The 22,739-nt window shown below is 36.7% G+C and overlaps 1 protein-coding gene across 1 annotated transcript in view; it reads right to left on the bottom strand.

The window, feature by feature from the left end:
* Positions 1 to 22,739, bottom strand: part of MYRIP (myosin VIIA and Rab interacting protein) — a 587,347-nt gene that overhangs the window by 274,674 nt on the left and 289,934 nt on the right. Inside the window, exon 3 of the mRNA XM_053715758.1 lies at positions 3,786 to 3,922. Coding sequence (XP_053571733.1) covers positions 3,786 to 3,922 — 137 coding nt within the window. The remainder of the gene's footprint in view (positions 1 to 3,785; positions 3,923 to 22,739) is intronic.

Raw genomic sequence — 22,739 nt, 5'->3', positions numbered from 1 at the left:
AATCCTTGGAGGTTGAACTTCAGCTCCACAAAGCGCTGTATTAGCGAAGTGCTGTAAAGTGAAGCGCTGTAAAGTGAGGTATACCTGTACTTACCTGTAAAATAAATCCTAATATAGCTACAATATAAATTATTATTATATTATAGCTATTTTAGGATTAATATTTATTTTACAGGCAACTTTGTAATTATTTTAACCAGGTACAATAGCTATTAAATAGTTAAGAACTATTTAATAGTTACCTAGTTAAAATAATAACAAATTTACCTGTAAAATAAATCCTAACCTAAGATATAATTAAACCTAACACTACCCTATCAATAAAATAATTAAATAAACTACCTACAATTACCTACAATTAACCTAACACTACACTATCAATAAATTAATTAAACACAATTCCTACAAATAAATACAATTAAATAAACTAGCTAAAGTACAAAAAATAAAAAAGAACTAAGTTACAGAAAATAAAAAAATATTTACAAACATAATAAAAATATTACAACAATTTTAAACTAATTACACCTACTCTAAGCCCCCTAATAAAATAACAAAGCCCCCCAAAATAAAAAATTCCCTACCCTATTCTAAATTAAAAAAGTTACAAGCTCTTTTACCTTACCAGCCCTGAACAGGGCCCTTTGCGGGGCATGCCCCAAGAATTTCAGCTCTTTTGCCTGTAAAAAAAAACATACAATACCCCCCCCCAACATTACAACCCACCACCCACATACCCCTAATCTAACCCAAACCCCCCTTAAATAAACCTAACACTAATCCCCTGAAGATCTTCCTACCTTGTCTTCACCATCCAGGTATCACCGATCCGTCCTGGCTCCAAGATCTTCATCCAACCCAAGCGGGGGTTGGCGATCCATAATCCGGTGCTCCAAAGTCTTCCTCCTATCCGGCAAGAAGAGGACATCCGGACCGGCAAACATCTTCTCCAAGCGGCATCTTCGATCTTCTTCCATCCGGTGCGGAGCGGGTCCATCTTGAAGCAGGCGACGCGGATCCATCCTCTTCTTCCGATGTCTCCCGACTAATGACGGTTCCTTTAAGGGACGTCATCCAAGATGGCGTCCCTCGAATTCCGATTGGCTGATAGGATTCTATCAGCCAATCGGAATTAAGGTAGGAATTTTCTGATTGGCTGATGGAATCAGCCAATCAGAATCAAGTTCAATCCGATTGGCCGATCCCATCAGCCAATCAGATTGAGCTCGCATTCTATTGGCTGATCGGAACAGCCAATAGAATGCGAGCTCAATCTGATTGGCTGATTGGATCAGCCAATCGGATTGAACTTGATTCTGATTGGCTGATTCCATCAGCCAATCAGAAAATTCCTACCTTAATTCCGATTGGCTGATAGAATCCTATCAGCCAATCGGAATTCGAGGGACGCCATCTTGGATGACGTCCCTTAAAGGAACCGTCATTAGTCGGGAGACATCGGAAGAAGAGGATGGATCCGCGTCGCCTGCTTCAAGATGGACCCGCTCCGCACCGGATGGAAGAAGATCGAAGATGCCGCTTGGAGAAGATGTTTGACGGTCCGGATGTCCTCTTCTTGCCGGATAGGAGGAAGACTTTGGAGCACCGGATTATGGATCGCCAACCCCCGCTTGGGTTGGATGAAGATCTTGGAGCCAGGACGGATCGGTGATACCTGGATGGTGAAGACAAGGTAGGAAGATCTTCAGGGGATTAGTGTTAGGTTTATTTAAGGGGGGTTTGGGTTAGATTAGGGGTATGTGGGTGGTGGGTTGTAATGTTGGGGGGGGGGGGTATTGTATGTTTTTTTTTACAGGCAAAAGAGCTGAAATTCTTGGGGCATGCCCCGCAAAGGGCCCTGTTCAGGGCTGGTAAGGTAAAAGAGCTTGTAACTTTTTTAATTTAGAATAGGGTAGGGAATTTTTTATTTTGGGGGGCTTTGTTATTTTATTAGGGGGCTTAGAGTAGGTGTAATTAGTTTAAAATTGTTGTAATATTTTTATTATGTTTGTAAATATTTTTTTATTTTCTGTAACTTAGTTCTTTTTTATTTTTTGTACTTTAGCTAGTTTATTTAATTGTATTTATTTGTAGGAATTGTGTTTAATTAATTTATTGATAGTGTAGTGTTAGGTTAATTGTAGGTAATTGTAGGTAGTTTATTTAATTATTTTATTGATAGGGTAGTGTTAGGTTTAATTATATCTTAGGTTAGGATTTATTTTACAGGTAAATTTGTTATTATTTTAACTAGGTAACTATTAAATAGTTCTTAACTATTTAATAGCTATTGTACCTGGTTAAAATAATTACAAAGTTGCCTGTAAAATAAATATTAATCCTAAAATAGCTATAATATAATAATAATTTATATTGTAGCTATATTAGGATTTATTTTACAGGTAAGTATTTAGCTTTAAATAGGAATAAGTTATTTAATAAGAGTTAATTAATTTCGTTAGATAAAACTTATATTTAACTTAGGGGGGTGTTAGTGTTAGGGTTAGACTTAGCTTTAGGGGTTAATACATTTATTAGAATAGCGGTGAGCTCCGGTCGGCAGATTAGGGGTTAATAATTGAAGTTAGGTGTCGGCGACGTTGAGGGGGGCAGATTAGGGGTTAATAAATATAATATAGGGGTCGGCGATGTTAGGGGTATCAGATTAGGGGTACATAGGGATAACGTAGGTGGCGGCGATTTGCGGTCGGAAGATTAGGGGTTAATTATTTTAAGTAGCTTGCGGCGACGTTGTGTGGGGCAAGTTAGGGGTTAATAAATATAATATAGGGGTCGGCGGGGTTAGGGGCAGCAGATTAGGGGTACATAAGGATAACGTAGGTGGCGGTCGGCAGATTAGGGGTTAAAAATTTTAATCGAGTGGCGGCGATGTGGGGGGACCTCGGTTTAGGGGTACATAGGTAGTTTATGGGTGTTAGTGTACTTTAGGGTACAGTAGTTAAGAGCTTTATAAACCGGCGTTAGCCAGAAAGCTCTTAACTCCTGCTATTTTCAGGCGGCTGGAATTTTGTCGTTAGAGCTCTAACGCTCACTGCAGAAACGACTCTAAATACCAGCGTTAGGAAGATCCCATTGAAAAGATAGGCTACGCAAATGGCGTAGGGGGATCTGCGGTATGGAAAAGTCGCGGCTGAAAAGTGAGCGTTAGACCCTTTCCTGACTGACTCCAAATACCAGCGGGCGGCCAAAACCAGCGTTAGGAGCCTCTAACGCTGGTTTTGACGGCTACCGCCGAACTCTAAATCTAGGCCAAAGTCTGCTCTGTTTATAATAAATGTATTATTTATTTAAAAAGCAGGAGTGTAAAACTTAGGAGCCGGACAATTTTTGGTTCAGAACCTGGGTAGCACTTGCTGATTTGTGGCTAAATGTAGTACTTTTCAAATGAAGATTCCATGAGAACAAAGAAAAATTGATAATAGGAGTAATCTAGAAAGTTGCTTAAAACGATCTGAATCATGAAAGAAACAAAATTAGGTTTCATATCCCTTTAACAATGCCTTTATATAATGAATCCATTTACATGATGTAGAAATCTAAAATCAGATCAGGCTTTTAAAGGGACAGTAAACATGGTGCAGGTAGTGAGCTTGCAACCTCATTGGGTAAGTTTTGCATAAAAAGGCAGGGTAAGAGCAGTAAATTAGCAATTATTAGGCCTTAAAAATAAAATAAAGCATTTTAAGAACCAATTTTTACTGTCACTTTAACTATTATACATGGAGTTTTAACACATTATATGCAAGCAAAAATCACTAACGTACCCACAATATCTGCACAAGCGCCACTCTCCAACCTGTGCTTCCTGTATAAATTCTTCAAGACCTTAGCACTTCCAAACCTCTTGAATCGACTTTTTACGTTATTGTAATACCATTCCAGAGATTGTGTTCTCAAAAGCCTGCATAGAAGACAATAAGGAAGACCTTGATTATTATTTGAATACATGGAAATCATCCTGCAATATCAGAGAATATTTATTCCATCATCAATATACTGTAACTGCTCCATGAGTAAATACATTCTTCATTGATGTCATAGTTGGTTATATGCTGCTGAAAGGCATTGTTAAACCTACATGACTGAGTATGATGCTTTAAGATGGATTGATCTGTCAAAAGCAAAATATGTAGGTCAAGTAATGCAGCATTTATCATACATTATGTATCCATTACCTTATGTTTAATTTGCTAAAAACATGGCTGTCTCCAACATTCAAAGACAGTACAGTGTAATAAATAGTTTCTTAAACAAATATAGATATAATGTTAAAAGGACAGTCTAGGCCAAAAAAAAAACTTTCATGATTCAGATAGAGCATGTAATTTTAAACAATTTTCCAATTTACTTTTATCACCAATTTTGCTTTGTTCTCTTGGTATTCTTAGTTGAAAGCTTAACCTAGGAGGTTCATATGCTAATTTTTTAGACCTTAAAGGCCACCTCTTTTCAGAATGCATTCTAACAGTTTTTCACCACTAGAGGATGTTAGTTCATGTATTTCATATAGATAACACTGTGCTTGTGCACGTGAATTTATCTAGGAGCAGGCTCTGAATGGCTAAATTGCAAGTCTGTCAAAAGAACTGAAATAAAGGGACAGTTTGCAGAGGCTTAGATACAAGATAATCACAGAGGTTAAAAGTATATTAATATAACTGTGTTGGTTATGCAAAACTGGGGAATGGGTAATAAAGAGATTATCTATCTTTTAAAACAATAACAATTCTGGTGTAGACTGTCCCTTTAATGGAGCCGAGAATGAGCACATGCATCATTGGAGCATTTAACCTTTTAATGACCACTGATGTACAGGGTACGTCGGCGATAGTTAGCAAGCCCTCTTATCAGGCTTGTTTATAGCTGAGGTCTTGCCAATATTGGCAAAACCATACTATATCTGCATGCCTCTGGAATTGAGGCATACAGTACTAGCACAGTTAACAATCACGTGACATACAGGGTACGCTGGTCATTAAGGGGTTCATTTTAACACTTGCAACCCGGCAAAGGGGTAAAACACATTAATATACCGCTCGGGACCCTTAAAGAACTGTTAGTGCAGAGTGGAAACTACCAGTGAAAGATTGAGGGATAATATCCAGGAAAACATTTTGAACAACAGTATCGTTAGAAGAAGTCAACATGTTTTTTTATGAAGGACGGATTGTGTCAAACTAACCTAATTGCATTCTATAAGGAAGTTAGTAAAAGAATAAATGAGATGTGATCTATTTAGATTTTGCTAAAGCATTTGATACAATTCCAAATAGATTATTGTACAAATTGAGAAAGATAGGACTTCAGGAAAATGCTTGAACTGGCTTAAGTATAGAGTGCAGAGTTTTGTTGTTAAAAGTATATGACACCCAATTTTTTTTTTTGTGTGACACACACTTTTAAAAACAACTTTCCAATTTACTTCTATTATCAAATTTGCTTGATTATCTTGCTATCCTTCATTGAATGAGCAACAATGCACTACTGGGAGCTAGCTGAGCACATTGGGTGAGAAAATTACAAGAGGCATACAGTGGCTATTAAAAAAATCACCCCCCTTGAAATTAATCACATTATGTTGCTTTGCAGCCTGAAATAAAGATAGAGTCCCCAGGCGCCAACCTAAACGGAGGCTAAGGTGAAATAAGTGGATAAGTGATTACAGATAAATAATTTAATATAACATCTGATCACAGATTAACAGTTAAAAACATTCATAACAATCATAAAAGCAAGGATAAAAGCAATAAACATGGATCCATGTGCAAATACAATAGAATTGATATAAAGTTACAATAGATAAAGCGAGACCAATAAATATGCAAAATTAACAGCAGAATCAATGCATAAAACGTGAGAATATGTTCGTGAGAAAAAATATATGTGAAAAAATAGTCCGTGTGAAGGTATTCGTGACTGTGGTCAGCAATCCAAAAAGAAATGTCTGTAACAACAGTTTATAATAAATCCAACTGATCGTGTCCAAATGTCTATAATCAAACGTGAATAGAGCAACAAAATAAAAATCTGGATCAAAAAAATGATAATAAAAATATGAAAAAAAATTAGAAAAAAAAAAAAGTGAGCAAAAACTTGACAAAAAAGAAAAACAAGAAGGTGCCTGCTGATCATAAGAGGAAAAAATAAAAGTGGTGTGCCATAGTATTCAAAAAATCCAGCAGAAAATGGTGTCCTAGGTCCTAGGAATTAGCACACATAGGCGACTAGTGAGCAGGAATAGGGGTGTACCTATAGGGAAAAAAGGCCTAGTAAGGGCCGAAACGCGTAGACCTGTACTGGTAAGCCTGATTCCATTTATACCACGGTATTGTGATTGTTTTACACATTTGCTTTTATCCTTTTTTCCTTATAGGTACACCCCTATTCCTGCTCACTAGTCGCCTATGTGTGCTAATTCCTAGGACCTAGGACACCATTTTCTGCTGGATTTTTTGAATACTATGGCACACCACTTTTATTTTTTCCTCTTATGATCAGCAGACACCTTCTTGTTTTTGGTTTTTGTCAAGTTTTTGCTCACTTTTTTTTTTTTTTTCTCTTTTTTTTCACATTTTTATTATCATTTTTTTATCTAGATTTTTAGTTTGTTGCTCTATTCACGTTTGATTATAGACATTTGGACACGATCAGTTGGATTTATTATACACTGTTGTTACAGACATTTCTTTTTGGATTGCTGACCACAGTCACGAATACCTTCACACGGACTATTTTTTCACATATATTTTTTCTCACGAACATATTCTCACGTTTTATGCATTGATTCGGCTGTTAATTTTGCATATTTATTGGTCTCGCTTTATCTATTGTAATTTTATATCAATTCTATTGTATTTGCACATGGATCCATGTTTATTGCTTTTATCCTACAACTCTGTCTCTATTTTGGTGATAGCTAGGGATCCCCTCCCCCGGGCTTATAGGTGTGTATTGGTGCTGAAGTGGTTATCTGATTTGAAATAAAGATAGACACAGTTTTTGTTTATCCAGTTGTAATTTATAACATCCAAGTGAAAGATATAACACCAACTTGTCAGACAAAAATAAAGACAATTCAAAAACAGAATCCCTGAGTGGCAAAAAGGATCACCCCCTTGTGTCAGTATTTTGTTGAACCACCTTTTGCTTTAATTACAGCCTTTAGTCTGTTGGGATATGTCTCTACTAACTTTGCACATCTAGACTGTGCAATATTTGCCCACTCTTCTTTGCAGAACTGCTCCAGTTCTGTTACATTTGATGGTGACCGTTTGTGGACTGCAGTGTTCAAGTCATGCCACAGATATTCAATAGGGTTTAAGTCTGGGCTCTGACTAGGCCATGCAAGGACTTTCACCTTTTTCTCCATCAACCACTGTGTGGTTATTTTTGCCCCATCCATTATACTTTCTATCCTGACAAGTTCTCCAGTATCTGCTGCAGAGAAACACCCCCATAACAGGATATTACCACCTCCATGCTTTACTGTAGGTTTGGTGTTATTTGGATGGTGAACTGTATTGGATTTCCTCCAGACATATTGTTTGGTGTTGAAGCCAAATAATTAAATTTTAGTCTCATCTGACCATAACACCTTTTTTCCATGTGGCCTCAGAATCACCTAGGTGTGTTATGGCATTGCTCAGTTGTGACTGCATGTGGCATTTCTTGAGGAGTGGCTTTTTTTTTTTTTGCAACACTCCCATACAAGTCACATATGTGGAGAATTTGTGATATTGTTGTTGCATGCACACAATGACCACTCTTTGTCATGAATTCCTCTTTCATCCAGTTTGGAGTAATGTCCTGATCCAGAGAGGGTCTGTGTTGTACCAAATACCTTCCACTTTTTAATAATAGACTTCACTGTGCTTCGAGCATTGATAAAGCCTTTGATATTTGCTTGTATCCATCTCCTGACTTGTGCCTGTCCACAACATTATCCTGGAGATCTTTTGACAGTGCCTTGCCACCCATAGTTAATGGTTTGCTTCAGTTGCACTGCCAGAGACTGAGATGCTCTAGGAAATCTCTTTTCATGCTGAGCTAATCAATATGCCCACATCTGATCACAGTTGAAGGTCAAATGGCTTTGTGTGTGCCATTGAGAATGTGATTAGCTATACCTGATTGAGTTTACAAGTAATTTTAGGAGGGGTGATCCTTTTTGCTACTCAGTGATTCTGTTTTTGAATTGTCTTTATTTTTGCCTGACATGTTAGTGTTATATCTTTCATTTGGATGTTTTACAGAAAGACTTGCATATACTAGGTGACTGGGCAGGCAAATGGCAGATAAGATTCAATCTACATATATGGAAAGTCACACAGTTTGGCAGTAACAATAAACATGAAACTTGTACTCCTACTGGGACTGAGTTATGGATATTGTTAAGGGCCTGATGATCTAAAGTTCTCTGCTCAGGTGAGATGATCTAAGAAGTCTTGGCAGTACTGGGGGTCCCTCAAAGAATTTCCCGTGTGTGAAGGAGAGTTTCCTATATTACAATATATAGTCTAAAAATCCCAAAGATTTTGTGTGATTTCTCTCCATAGTGGTGAAATTTTGATGATGAGGCTCTTAATGAAAATGACTTAGGAGTTGTTGTAGATAACAGACCAGTAAGAACTATCATGTATAAATAGGATAATAAATAGATATGATGAAAATATAATTTTGCTTCTTTATAAATGAATGGTAAGACCACACCTTGAATATACAGTGCAATTTTGAGCACCAGTTTTTAAGAACATTATATAACTGGAAAAAGGTGCAGAAGATGGGGACAAAGATGAAGAAAGCCTGGAAAAATTGCAATTATTTACACTGAACAAAGGTGGCGATATGATTACATTCTACAAATATATACAGCGCCTATAAAAGCTATTTTCAGCTGACCCCTTTATCAATAGGACTGTACCATTACACCCAACATTTGTGGCCAGGTATAAGGGACTGAGGAGAGGGACTAAGTGGAGCAGTCACTGTTTTGTGGATGGGGGGGGGGCAAGAGGTCATACACTGAAACTTTCGGAACAGAGGTTTCACCTACAACAGCATCAGAGGTTCTTTACAGTAGGAACAATGAGGATATTGAACTCTCTGCCTAATGAGGTTGCTGAAGCAAATTCAGTAGATGTTTTTAAAACACTTCTAAATGCTTTTTAGGCAGAGCCGGATATGCAAGGATATAAAAGAACAGATTCTATAGTCACTTGTTGATCCAACGAGAAATCTGATCACCACTTTGGTGTCGAAACAGATTTTATTTCTATTGAGGCACAGTTTGCATGTATGTGTGTGTATGTGTGTTTTGTTTGTTTTTATTTTTTGCCTTTGTTTGGATCCACAGTAATAGCAGGAATATTGGAAAGGTTGAACACTAACTTCATAGTAATAACAATTATTTACAGTAATAGTCATTGATCCTTTATAAATATATCACAGAATAATGGATCACAATATATCCCATTTTAACAGTCACAAATTAGCTAGCTACATGAAACCTATAGCAATGAATAATAATAGCAAATCCTGTTTTGTTTCCATATACTGCATTGTCCATTTACTGCATCTAATTACTTCATTAGGTATTCCACAAATGTGCTATAGTGACAAATACTTCACAGTGCAGAGTATTGTTATTTTACCATAATCAGAAAATACACAGAGTGATTCATTATTGAGTGCATGAAAATAATAGAAGTTTGCATATAAGGCTAGTAGAGCTATCAGTCACAGCAAATATTTTCATGTTTTGCTTGTATAGTAATTCATCCAATTAAACTGAACAATGGCACTAAAAGGAATATGTAATTAATTTTTATTTGGAAATCAATTTGTGTACAGAATGCAGTCTATAAAAAACTGGGGCTTACAAAATTAACTACTGATAAACAAGCAAAGTTTAGCCTCAGATGTTTGTAGATTGAAATTAACAAAATATTTGATTTGCTGAAAAAATAAATATTGTATAAAAGGTGTATGTTTCATACCAGCTAAATATCAAATAAATTTAGAGATTCCTAAACAGATATTGACCACATTTCATTAAAGCATGTGTGATCAAGGAGCTGCTAGTTTGAAATAAACTTTACTTTCAGGGGTGAAAAAAGCAGGGCTTGACAATTTTTTTCAAAATCTCAAAGAAGGTTTTTTTTTTTATATTGTCATTATATGTCTGTGTATAAACAGACATATAGCAGTTAATTAGCTCTTTAACTACCATAAGAAACACACAAGCAATCAGGGGCGCGATCAAATATACGACACAGGTTTCGGCGCAAGCGTGGGAACCTGCACCACCCGTAATTTCACCTCGCACATCGGGGTATTACATATACCCCGCCGGCAGCTCATAAAGTGCCATAAGTCGGATAAACTAGCGATGTCCAGAAATGAGCGTAAATACAAATTTCTGGAGTCGCCAGTGACTTACGGCACTTTAGAAACTGCCGGCGCCTAAGAAAAGTAAAGAAAATAACAAATCTCCCATAAAAGTCTAACATGCCTCCCAAAAATAAGCCCGACACGTAAAACCCCTGTATCCGCAATCCCCCCTCTCATTACTAATATTAAATGTATTAACCCCCTAGACCGACAAACCCCCACAACGCAATATGCCTATTTAAACTATTAACCCCTATATCCGCCATCAAACCCACACCGCAAGTAATAACTAAATTATTAACTCCTAAACAGCCATAGCCCACAAAGCAATTAACCTATTCAAGTATTAATCCCTAAACCGCCATAGCCCACATAGCCTATTAAATGTATTAACCCCTAATCTGTCGCCGCCACTATAATAAAGTTATTAACCCCTAAACCTAAGTCTAACCCTAACACCCCCCTAACTTAAATATTATTTAAATAAATCTAAATAAATGTACTATTATTAACTCAATTATTCCTATTTAAAACTAAATACTTACCTATAAAATAAACCCTAAGATAGCTACAATATAATTAATAATTACATTGTAGCTATTTTAGGATTTATTTTTATTTTACAGGCAAGTTTGTATTTATTTTAACTAGGTAGAATAGTTATTAAATAGTTTTTAACTATTTAATAGCTACCTAGTTAAAATAAATACAAATTTACCTGTAAAATAAATCCTAACCTAAGTTACAATTACACCTAACACTACACTATCATTAAATAAATTAAATTAATTAATTAACTACAATTACCTAAAATTAAATACAATTAAAAAAAATAAACTAAAGTACAAAAAGAAAAAACACTAAATTACAGAAAATAAAAAAAAATTACAAGAAGTTTAAACTAATTACACCTAATCTAAGCCCCCTAATAAAATAAAAAAGCCCCCCAAAATAATAAAATTCCCTACCCTATACTAAATTACAAATAGCCCTTAAAAGGGCTCTTTGCGGGGCATTGCCCCAAAGTAATCAGCTCTTTTACCTGTAAAAAAAATACAATACCCCCCCAACATTAAAAACCAGCACCCACACACCAAACCCTACTCTAAAACCCACCCAATCCCCCCTTAAAAAAAACCTAACACTAACCCCTTGAAGATCACCCTACCTTGAGCTGACTTCACCCAGCCGGGCACAAGTGGACCTCCGATCCGGGCAGACGTCTTCATCCAATCCAGGCAGAAGAGGACCTCCAGATGGGCAGAAGTCTTCATCCAGCCGGCATTTCTATCTTCATCCATCCGGAGCGGAGCAGGTCCATCTTCAATCCAGCCGACGCGGAGCATCCTTCCAGCACAACGACTACCCGACGAATGAATATTCTTTTAAATGACGTCATCCAAGATGGCGTCCCTTGAATTCCGATTGGCTGATAGGATTCTATCAGACAATCGGAATTAAGGTAGGAAAAATCCTATTGGCTGATGCAATCAGCCAATAGGATTGAAGTTCAATCCTATTGGCTGATCCAATCAGCCAATAGGATTGAGCTTGCATTCTATTGGCTATTCCAATGCGAGGTAGCACCCAGCCCTGCACCATGTCACCCCACTTTTCATCAAAACATATAGGGGCCAATTTAATAATGTGTGAGCAGACATGATACGATGTAGCGTATCATGTTCGCCGTTCATCGATAAATGCCAACAGCATACATTGTAGGCATTTATCATTTCACAAGTAGTTCTTGTAAACTGCTTGTGCAATACCGCCCTCTGCAGATTCGCGGACAATCGGCCGCTAGCAGGGGGTGTCAATCAGCCCGATCGTATAGGATTGGTCGGATTGATGCCTGCAGACTCAGAGCAGGCGGACAAGTTATGGAGCAGCGGTCTTTAGACTGCTGCTTCATAACTTCTGTTTCCGGCGAACTTGAAGGCTCACGCGGAAACAGCGGCATCAAGCTCCATTCAGAGCTTGATAATTCGGCCCCAGAGGCACTAGCCTCCTGCCTCCAGAACCCCACGGCTTAGCTCCAAGTCTTCTGGTCTTGTCAAAAGATGGACAGCATGCTCTGACGTATGGAATACTAAGACATCCTATAACAGCAGTTTCTGTATCAGATTTTACCAGTTTGAGAATAGACAGCAAGATGAAGCAATTTGGAGCCTATTATACAAACATATACAGTACTGTGCAAAAATGCTGTAAAGTAAGAATGCTTTTAAAAATAGAAATGTTGATAGTTTATTTTTATCAATTAACAAAATGCAAAGTGAATGAACAGAAGAGAATTCTAAATTAAAAAAAAAAAAAAATTGTTATGACCACACTTTGCATTCAAAACAGAACAGAACCTACATTCACCTAATGTCTACAAAATCACTTAAAAAATCATAATCCTTGTTTAACCCTTTCAATACTAACGTACCTAATTTGTTGATCCACCGCACCTCCCTTTGTTTCAAAAGCCTTTCCCTATCCATGCCATTTCTGGGGGGCAGTACCTGTTCTATTACCTGCCACCTCAGTTGGCTGATTTGATGACCTTTTTCTAAAAAATGACCAGAAAGGAAGGCCTCACGATTGTTGCCACCCCTTTCATTGTTTTTGTAGACATTAGGTGAATGTAGGTTCTATATATGCTATACTTTTGGTACATCATTGTATATTGTTTTTTAATCTTTTTTACCAATTTGGGTTTGACATTGTAACAAATATCATATGTGTATAGCTTTTGAATATATAAAGTAACCAAATTTGGGATATTAACTGTCAGAAGAAAATATGTAAACCATCCACTAGATGGAGCCATTCCATAAGAAATATGCAGGTAGATTACAAGTTATGGGCGCAACGGGGTGCAAAACGAATGCAACAAAAGTTGCTTTATTTCACACTCCATAGCGCTGCCATTACAAGTTTTCAAACAGCCGGCTTGTGTGTGCGATATGGTTGCGTTGGGCTCCCATACCACACAAAATACAAGCGCTGCTTTGACGTGCTCATGCACGCTTTCCCCATAGACATCAATGGGGAGAGCAGGTTAGAAAAAACCTAACACCTGCGATTGCGGAATAAAAAGCTCTGTAACGCAGCCCCATTGATGTCTATGGGGAAAAAAGTTACGTTTAAACCTAACACCCTAACATAAACCCCAAGTCTAAACACCCCTAATCTGCCACTCCCGATATCGCCGCCACCAAATATATCTATTAACCCCTAATCTGCCTCTCCCGATATCGCCGCCATTATACTAAAGTTATTAACCCCTATTCCCCTGCACCCCAACATCGTCCACACTATAATACATCTATTAACCCCTATTCCGCTGATCCCCGCCACTAAATAAAGTTATTAACCCCTAAACCTCTGGCCTCCCACATCACTACCACTAAATAAACCTATTAACCCCTAAACCGCCAGCCCCCCACAACGCAACAACCTAAATTAAACTATATTAACTCCTAAACCTAACTATAACCCACCCGTAACCCTAACACCCCCTAACTTTAACATAATTAAAATAGAGCTAAATTAAAGTTACAATTATTAACTAAATAATTTAAAACTAAATACATACTTACCTGTGAAATAAAACCTAAGCTAGCTACAATACAACTAATAGTTATATTGTAGCTAGCTTAGGTTTTATTTTTATTTCACAGATAAGTTTGTATTTATTTTAACTAGGTAGACTAGTTAGTAAATAGTTATTAACTATTTACTAGCTACCTAGTTAAAATAAATACAAACTTACCTGTGAATTAAAACCTAAGCTGCCTTACACTAAAACCTAACATTACAAAAATAAAAAACACTAAAATTACAAAAAATAAAAATTACAAAATTATCCAAAACAATAAAAATTATTCCTATTCTAATACCCTTTAAATAAATAAAAAAAACACCCCAAAATAAAAAACCCTAATCTATAATAAACTACCAAGGGCCCTTAAAAGGGCCTTTTGTAGGGCATTGCCCTAAAGAAATCAGCTCTTTTTCTACAAAAGAAAAACAAACACCCCCTATCAGTATAGAAAACCCCACCCCCTAAACCCACAAAATAAAAATAAAGTAAAACCTAATCTGCCCATTGCCCTGAAAAGGGCATTTGTATGGGCATTGTCCTTAAAAGGGCATTCAGCTCTGTTGCTGCCCATTAACAATAAAAAAATGTATATTCTAAAAAGAAAAACCCACCCTAAAATGAAAAAAAAACACTATACAAAACGAATTATCCAAAATAATAACAATTATTCCTATTCTAATACCCATTTTAAAAAAAACACCCCAAAATAAAAAAAAAACTAATCTATAATAAACTACCAAGATCCCTTTAAAGGGCCTTTTGTAGGGCATTGCCCTAAAGAAATCAGCTCTTTTTCTAAACAAAAATACAATGACCCACTAACATTACAAACCCCCCCAAACCCACAAAATTAAAAAAACTATCTAAAAAAAACTAATCTACCCATTGCCCTGAAAAGGGAATTTGTATGGGCATTGCCTTTAGAAGGTCATTTAGCTCTTTTAAGAAATGCCCAACCCCTAATCAAAAAAAAAAAAAAAACACCCAAAAAACCTTAAAAAAACCCTAACACTAACCCCTCTTTAGGTACTCACAGTTGCTGAAGTCCTGCTTAAAGGATCTTCATCCCGGCGGGTCCATCTTCATCCAGATGGCATCTTCAATCTTCATCCCAGCGGCGCGGAGCAGGTCCATCCTGAAGACATCCAGCACGAAGCATCCTCTTCATACGGTCGCCGCCGTATACTAAATCTTCAATGCAAGGGAGCCTTTTCAAAATGGCGTCCCTTGCATTCCTATTGGCTGATTTGATTTTGGATATTCAAATCAGTCAATAGGACGAGAGCTATTGATATCCCAGTTCCCTCATCATGCTGAAACAAGATGGTGGACATGCAGTCTTCCATGCAACCTTTCTATACAAAATTTTGCTCAGCAATTTCCATTACTAGCTTAACCCCTTAAGGCATTTCAGACTAAAACTTCCTCAAATGCTAGAGCATTTTTAGCATTTTTGCTATCGCTTCATTTAAACAGAAAAAGAGCCTTGTTTTTTTTATTTACCTATCAAAACTAAAAAAAATTTAGTAGACAACCCAGGTATTGATCTAGGCCCATTTTTGTATATTTCTTGCCACCGTTTTGCTGCAAAATGTGATCATATTAAAAATATTGTTAACTTTTTCACAAACTTTAGGGTTCTTTCTGAAATTATTTACAAACAGTAAGTGCAACCATGACACAAATGATTGCAAAAGCTTCTCTGGGATCACCTTTGTTTAGAAATAACAGCCATACATGGTTTACCATTGCTTTGTGGTAATTAGAATGCCGCTAATTGCAGCTGTGCACCACACTTCTGAAATTCCAGGCAGTTAGGAGGTTAATCAGGTAGCTTGTAAGGTCAAGTTTTGCTTTAGGGGTCAAATTATCAAGCTCCGAATAGAGCTTGATGCCCCTGTTTCCGTGTGAGCCTTCATGCTCGCTGGAAACAGCAGTTATGAAGCAGCTGTCTTAAGACTGCTGCTTCATAACTGGTCTACCTGCTCTGAGGCTGCGGACATCAATCTGCCCAATCCTAACCGATCGGGCTGATTGACACCCCCTGCTAGCGGCTGAATGGCTGCAAATCTGCAGGGGGCGGCATTGCACAAGCAGTTCACAAGAACTGCTTGTGCAATGATAAATGCCGACCAGCGTATGCTGAGCGGATCATGTGGGACAGACCGATGATATATCGGCCCCATAGTGTAAAGATTACTCTCCCACCTGATCCCTTCCACCCCCTGATCCCTAGATGATCCTTCTCAAACAGCTCTCTTCCCTCCCTTTTTAATGAGCCAGTGCAAATCCTTTCCATAACAATTTAAAATAAATAAGTACATACTAACCATCTAACAATACTTTTTTTCTGTAATTAAAATGTTAAATATATTTAATAAAGAAAAGATGTACTCAGGCAAACAGCTGATAAGACTTAAAGGGACATTATACACTAGATTTTTCTTTGAAAAAATGTTTTGAAGATGATCCATTTATATAGCCTACACAGCTTTTTTTTTTTTTTTTTTTTAAAGTATAGTTTTGCTTCTTTTTAAATAACATTGCGCTGATTTTCAGACTCTTAACCAAACCCCAAAGTTTTATAAGAATACTGATGTATATACCTACTCCAGCTTGTTCCTGTTTGTGTAAAGAGTCTTTTCATATACAGAGGGAGGGGGAGGGGGGAGTGTTTGCTTTCTTTGCTATAGAACCACTTGCAGTGGATGTTCCAGCTAACCTTTTCAATAGAGCTTCTAAGTAAGTGTTTACATAGTTTTATACTGGATTTTTATATCAGTATCTATGCATATTATTCTTTACAGTAGTGTATATTACATGCAGTTAAATGAAAATTGGTGTACACTGTCCCTTTAGATCAAATTAACTTCTCCCACCCACAATGGGAGTTTGATTGCTGCTGTTGTCTCTTGTTTACACAGATGTTCTATAGCTACAGCAATGACATTTTCAGTATAGGTGGCTTCAACAGGCCAGCACTAAAATGAATGGTAAATGAGCTATTTGTAGACAATTTAATACACTCCAGCAGGTAAAATGGATAATTGGGAACACATTAAAGGGGAGACAATTTTAAAGCTCAGTGTCCTTTTACATTCTCAGTATTTTGACACATGAAGCTCAATTTAGGTAAACTCCTATTTGACTGTACATTTATTTTCTACTGTTCAGCAAGACATATTTATAAGCTAAAGCTTACAGCTGTAGCTTTTGCTATTATATCTTTAAGCTAAAGGATAACAACATGTTAAATGTTTTATGAATGCAATTGTTTAAATCTAATGTATCACTTCTAAAATAGCCACAAAACAACCAACATTGGAATGAATTCATATGTATAACCTTAAGATGGCAAGCCAAGTCCCCTCAACTACAGCCCCTCAGAGAAAAGGCCTCCAGCTTAGTTAATTCTTTCTCAATTCTCCACTGCGCTACACCCTCAGAGGATCAAGGCTCAACCTATTACTAGCCACATAGCATTCCATAGACTCCATTCTCTGCAGTACTACCTCTAAGGAAAAATGTAAACTCCTAAGCTGTAGCCTTTTCCAACCAACCAAAAAGAGCACCTTTTGTAATAACATGGGGGGACTCTGTCGCCATCTACTTAAACCAGTACAAAGTGCCCAATGGCCAGTCCAAAACATTTCTGTCTGTTAAGGTTCCTGCACAGTTGGGGGGGCTGCCTTTTGAGACACCAAAAATTGCAACTTTTTCTAGGTATCATGGAAGACCACATGATTTTCACCCCTTTTAGTACCACTTTCAGCCATTTCCGATCAGCTTGCATTGCCGCTAACAGGTTAGATGCAGGCATTCTTCTCAGGTCATTCCTGCCCAGGTACAGTACAATGATGCACTACAGAAAGTTCAGACTACAGCATCCCTCAGAGTCCCAGCCTGCAAATATTCACGCTGTCATCCTTAAATCCTAGCTGTTGTTTACCCTCTGATTCTGCTGCCCTCAACATGGGTTTGAATACAGAATAAGTAACCAAAGGTAACTTTCACACACAACTTAATTGCCAAACAAACCTTGCCAATTACAGCCCTAGGTTTCTGAGCTCAGAGAGGTTAAATATATTTTTAAAAGAAAGAAAGCTCCTTATCCTCTGAATTTGCCCTATGTGAATTTATTGAGGTGCAATTACCTCTGGATCCAGCCCAGGCCTATCACCCTTGCCACTTTCTCAAATAAATCTAAACAGAAATCTTGACAGGAAAGCTCAATCAACATGTTAAACAAAATGCCCTTTTCTTCCTGGCCTAATCCTTAGTAAATTCCTCTGGACATGGTTGCCCCAGTCCTTGGATCAAGCTATGAGGACAAACCTCAGGTCCTAACCTTACATGAAGACTCTATAAAAACCCACCTGTTTGGACCTACCAATTCACTGATTTTGAGACAGCTGAAGAAGACAACATTGAAAGAATAGCAAAACATGGAAATCACAAATATGTATGAAAAAATCAAAGGCAAAACCACCACCAGAGCAGCCAGCTGCTGAAACCTCATTGGGAAATTGACTCCCTTAGATCTTGCTGTTTACACTGTACCCTGCTCACAAGGAATTACTTTGTATAATCCTCCTATTACAAGGATTTTAGGATAAAAAGCAATTGCAGTTATCTTAGATTTTGCAAATCCCACCATAACACCTGCACTGTGGAGCTGCACGAGCCACTTCACTACTTCCATCTCGCTAGCATGTGCCATCTCAGTCTCCTGCATTAAACAGAATTGCCAGTTATTACAATATGCAAACCAAGTTGCTGGCGCCGGCGAACTACCGAGCATATCAGTTGTCCTAAACAATTGAGTCCTCAAAAAGGATTCTGTTGCAATAATCGTATAGCATGGTAATGGTTAGTGCTTTTCTCCTCCTATTGGCCCTTATATTTGGAAACGTGTTGAGTTAATTGTGTTGTTTGAAATTTATATATATAATGTTATTCAGTTTTTTCATTACTGATCCCATTTTTAGAATTAGAGGTTTTATTTAAAAAAAAATAGGTTGACTGGTGTAAGCACTAGTAAACAGAATACAATTTCTACCCTCATTATTCAGAGTTACATAAAACTTTTGTTAAAAAAAAATCACCTTACTGCACAATGCACTTACAAAAACCTAAGAAATCATCTGCATGTGTATAAATATTTGCTACATTTGGACTCTGATAGTGTCATATTTGATAAAGATGTCATTTTTGTTGTAGTGAAAAATTGTAAAACTAGGCAGCTTGCCTGACAGCAATTTCATTAAAGAGTTATATTTAGTAACAGTTTGATAAATACCCCAGAGAACTGCAGTGTTCAGAATATGAACCACAGAATATAAAGTGAAAACTTGGTAAAAGTACAACTAAATAAAACTATAAATACCTGTAAAATAGTGATTCCTGAGGAATAGAATATATGAATTTACAACAGATCAGCATTGCATATTTTTTTCTGTTTTACAGGCTGATTTTATTGAATGAGTCATGCTAGCGTGTTGAAAATTACATGGAAGTAGACTTATGTTATAGAGAACTAATCTTTGCATATTAATCACTTCTCCTCAGGAGACTATTTTGCAACTCAACTTGAATAGGATTACAAATTTGCTATTATTCCATATTCATGTTAGTGATGCCTCACAGTATAATTTAAATTAACCCCTGCAGATTTTTTTATTTTTTTATTTCTTATAGTTTTCCGTAGACTATAGCCCTCTGTCAAAAGGTACCTTGCACAGCTGGATAAAAATTATTTTTCTGAATTTACATTTTTTATTGAAATATATTTAAAATATTTTTAATATGAAAAACTCAAGGCCATTGTATCTCAGTAGAAAAAGTAAAATTACTTTTTTTATTAATAAAAATACTAGACAATTCACCATTTAGAGCTTAGGTCCTCTATGAATTGGGATAGAAGAGGGATTGCGGCTGGCCCCTTGGTAATCCACTCACAATTAATTGTTATTTTAGTACAATATCATTGTTAAACTGGCCTTTGGAGCTGTCAGCCGGGGAGAAAGAACTAGGGATCATTGTCACACCCAAAATTGGGGAAAGGCCATTTCTACTGCTAAGCAAACATTACATTGTGACAATATGTTTGAACTGCAGTTGGGTCTGATCTTCTGGTTTGATTATGGTGTTTTCAACTTTGTTCTTCCATAAGGATCTCTATATCTCAAGAACCCGCTCTGGGACGCTTACATATTGGAGGAGACACACTACCTAAACCTAGGTGACAACTGATGGTCTATATCTTTTTATCAAATAAGTTCTGTAGAGCCATGAATCTCCCAGATTGTCAAAAGGTCTTGGTTCTAGTTGAGGTTGAGTACATTTTCAAAATGGATAGAGGAGTTTATCAGGCACAGAACAATTCAACTCAGCAAAAATGCATCTAGTATATTATAAAAGGCATCCAGGTAAAGATGTAGATCATTTTTTTATTAAGGGGAAAGAACAAATAATCTCCTCTGGCCCAAAGACACCAAGAAAATTACTGCTGCCCAGAAATCATCAAAGTTTACATTTACAAAGCAGTTCTTTTCAAAGAGACGCCATGCAAAAGTGAGGCATATATAGTTCCACTCTGTTTTATTCGTTTTAATAAAAAAGATAGGAGAAGGAAGAGAGAGTGTTAGCCCTGGATGCCACATTAACATGGCAGCCAATCATATATATCAAGAGCAAAACATACTCTGAGATGGAGCAGCACCCCAGTCAATGTGATGTTAACATGTGTATGGACATATCTGACATGCCATAGATAAATAGCTAAATAATGAAAACACAAGAGGAAAAAGAAAAGAAACCTTAGGGTACAGTGTGTGTATATATATATATATATATATATATATATATATGGAAAAAATGGTTGGGGAAAGGGAAAGGGGATAAATTCGAATGGCGCCACACTCTGGAATAAAGCTCAATATGTAATTAAAAATACGGCTGATAATGGGATATCGGGGTGATTAGATATAATATATTGTTATAGTGATGGTGCAAAATGTATAGAAACCAAACACAAGGAATTGATATGATATAGAATAAATGATTATATGTCACTTATCTGTATATGTCAGAAAAATACCTTCCTCAGAACAAGCTGTGATGAAGATAATATATATAAAGATGTTTCGATTCAATGAAACATTAATAGTATATGTGTACTAGTAATAATTATAATACTGTTGTTACTGGTAATGCCACAGGATTACTAAAGTAAAATAAAGATAGTGTGTCATATGATTACACACAAAACAGACCCATGTATAGCTAATAGAGTGAATATACAATCACATTTCCGTTAGGGTCTCAAAATGTAAGAAACAATATTAGTAGTACAAAAATTCATAAATTGGGGTCACAGTAGAAAATGTTACTAAAAAATGAAATATTAATTACAAATTAAGAATAAAAAATAAATAAAAAGTAAAAAAGGATCACCTAATATCGTAATAACGTGATATTGGATACACAGTGAAAATAATGTGTGTTGAACGTCCTAATTGACAAAATAAAACTACTATGAGTGAGTATTATTATAGTCCATATCAAATGTGCAGTACTTCAACTTGATAATGCTTCAATCCACAACGTTCCCGTTGGGAGCTTACTTACACTCCTTCACCTCAATCTCATGAGGTAAGTGCAGCGTAGTGTACAGATAAGTCTCCTTCCCGGTATCGGCTGTAGGTTTGAGATGTGTTGTCTTTTCAATACTGTTCTCTCCTCTCACCGCTCTTTCCCCACAGTGCATGCAATCATATAAGAAAAAGGACATACGATAGTGCAACACTGTTTCAAAATGACACACTATTTATTAATATCTAACGATGTATGCTTACATCAAGAACCCTCAATGTTATGAGGTAAATTAAAACTTTAAAACTTTAAAATCCTTTTGCTAGATTGCGGGGGCACGGTGCTGGTCACATATGCACACAGTGCAAACTTAGCATAAGGTAAGACACAATCCTGACGCGTTTCGAAGGGACACAAGCAATTCAGCCCTTCTTCCTCAGAGGTATTTACCAAATGCTTAGGTGACTCAGTATTTAAAGCTTGTTGGAGGGCGGCGGCACGCCCTCTCGTTGCAATATGTTTCTAATTGGTCTCTTAGGATCACATGTAAGTTCATTGAAACTATTGGTTGATAGCCTGGGAGTAAATGCATCATGTGATGCTTACTTAAACCTATTGAACCTAAAAAACAACAGCTACGTTTCCATGGTTTCTGTTGTGAAAGGTGTGTGTGTTAATTCCTGCCTGTTATATACACTGCAATGTGATTCGTAATACTACACTTATTATGATCGTCTATGTCGTGTTTATTGTGTTTATTATGTACATTTGCCATAGCGGAAACCAATATTTTAATTTGGAAGTTATATATCCCCAATACACAATGTGAACAATTATATTCCAGAGTGTGACGTGATGGTGGTTGGGCTAGAGAGTTTGTCTATGATAGCTTGATGATCTGAAGATAGAGATACTATGCGGTGTATTAAAATCGATTGTGCTCTAGGAGTATATCTATGAGCGCTAATTAGTCGTTAGGTTGAAAAACTGTTAAATGTATTAATAATGTATTGAAATAGTAGTTGGCGTTAATTCAACTGTTGATAATACTTTGGAAGTGTATCTAAAAAAGCCAAATGCTCAATTCAAGTAAAAACATCCAAATGCTCAATTCAAATAAACACATTAAAAAACTGGCATATAT

This window comes from Bombina bombina, chromosome 5 (genome assembly GCF_027579735.1).
Source record: "Bombina bombina isolate aBomBom1 chromosome 5, aBomBom1.pri, whole genome shotgun sequence".
NCBI classification, from domain to species: domain Eukaryota; kingdom Metazoa; phylum Chordata; class Amphibia; order Anura; family Bombinatoridae; genus Bombina; species Bombina bombina.
This window is presented reverse-complemented; position numbering and strand designations above follow the sequence as displayed.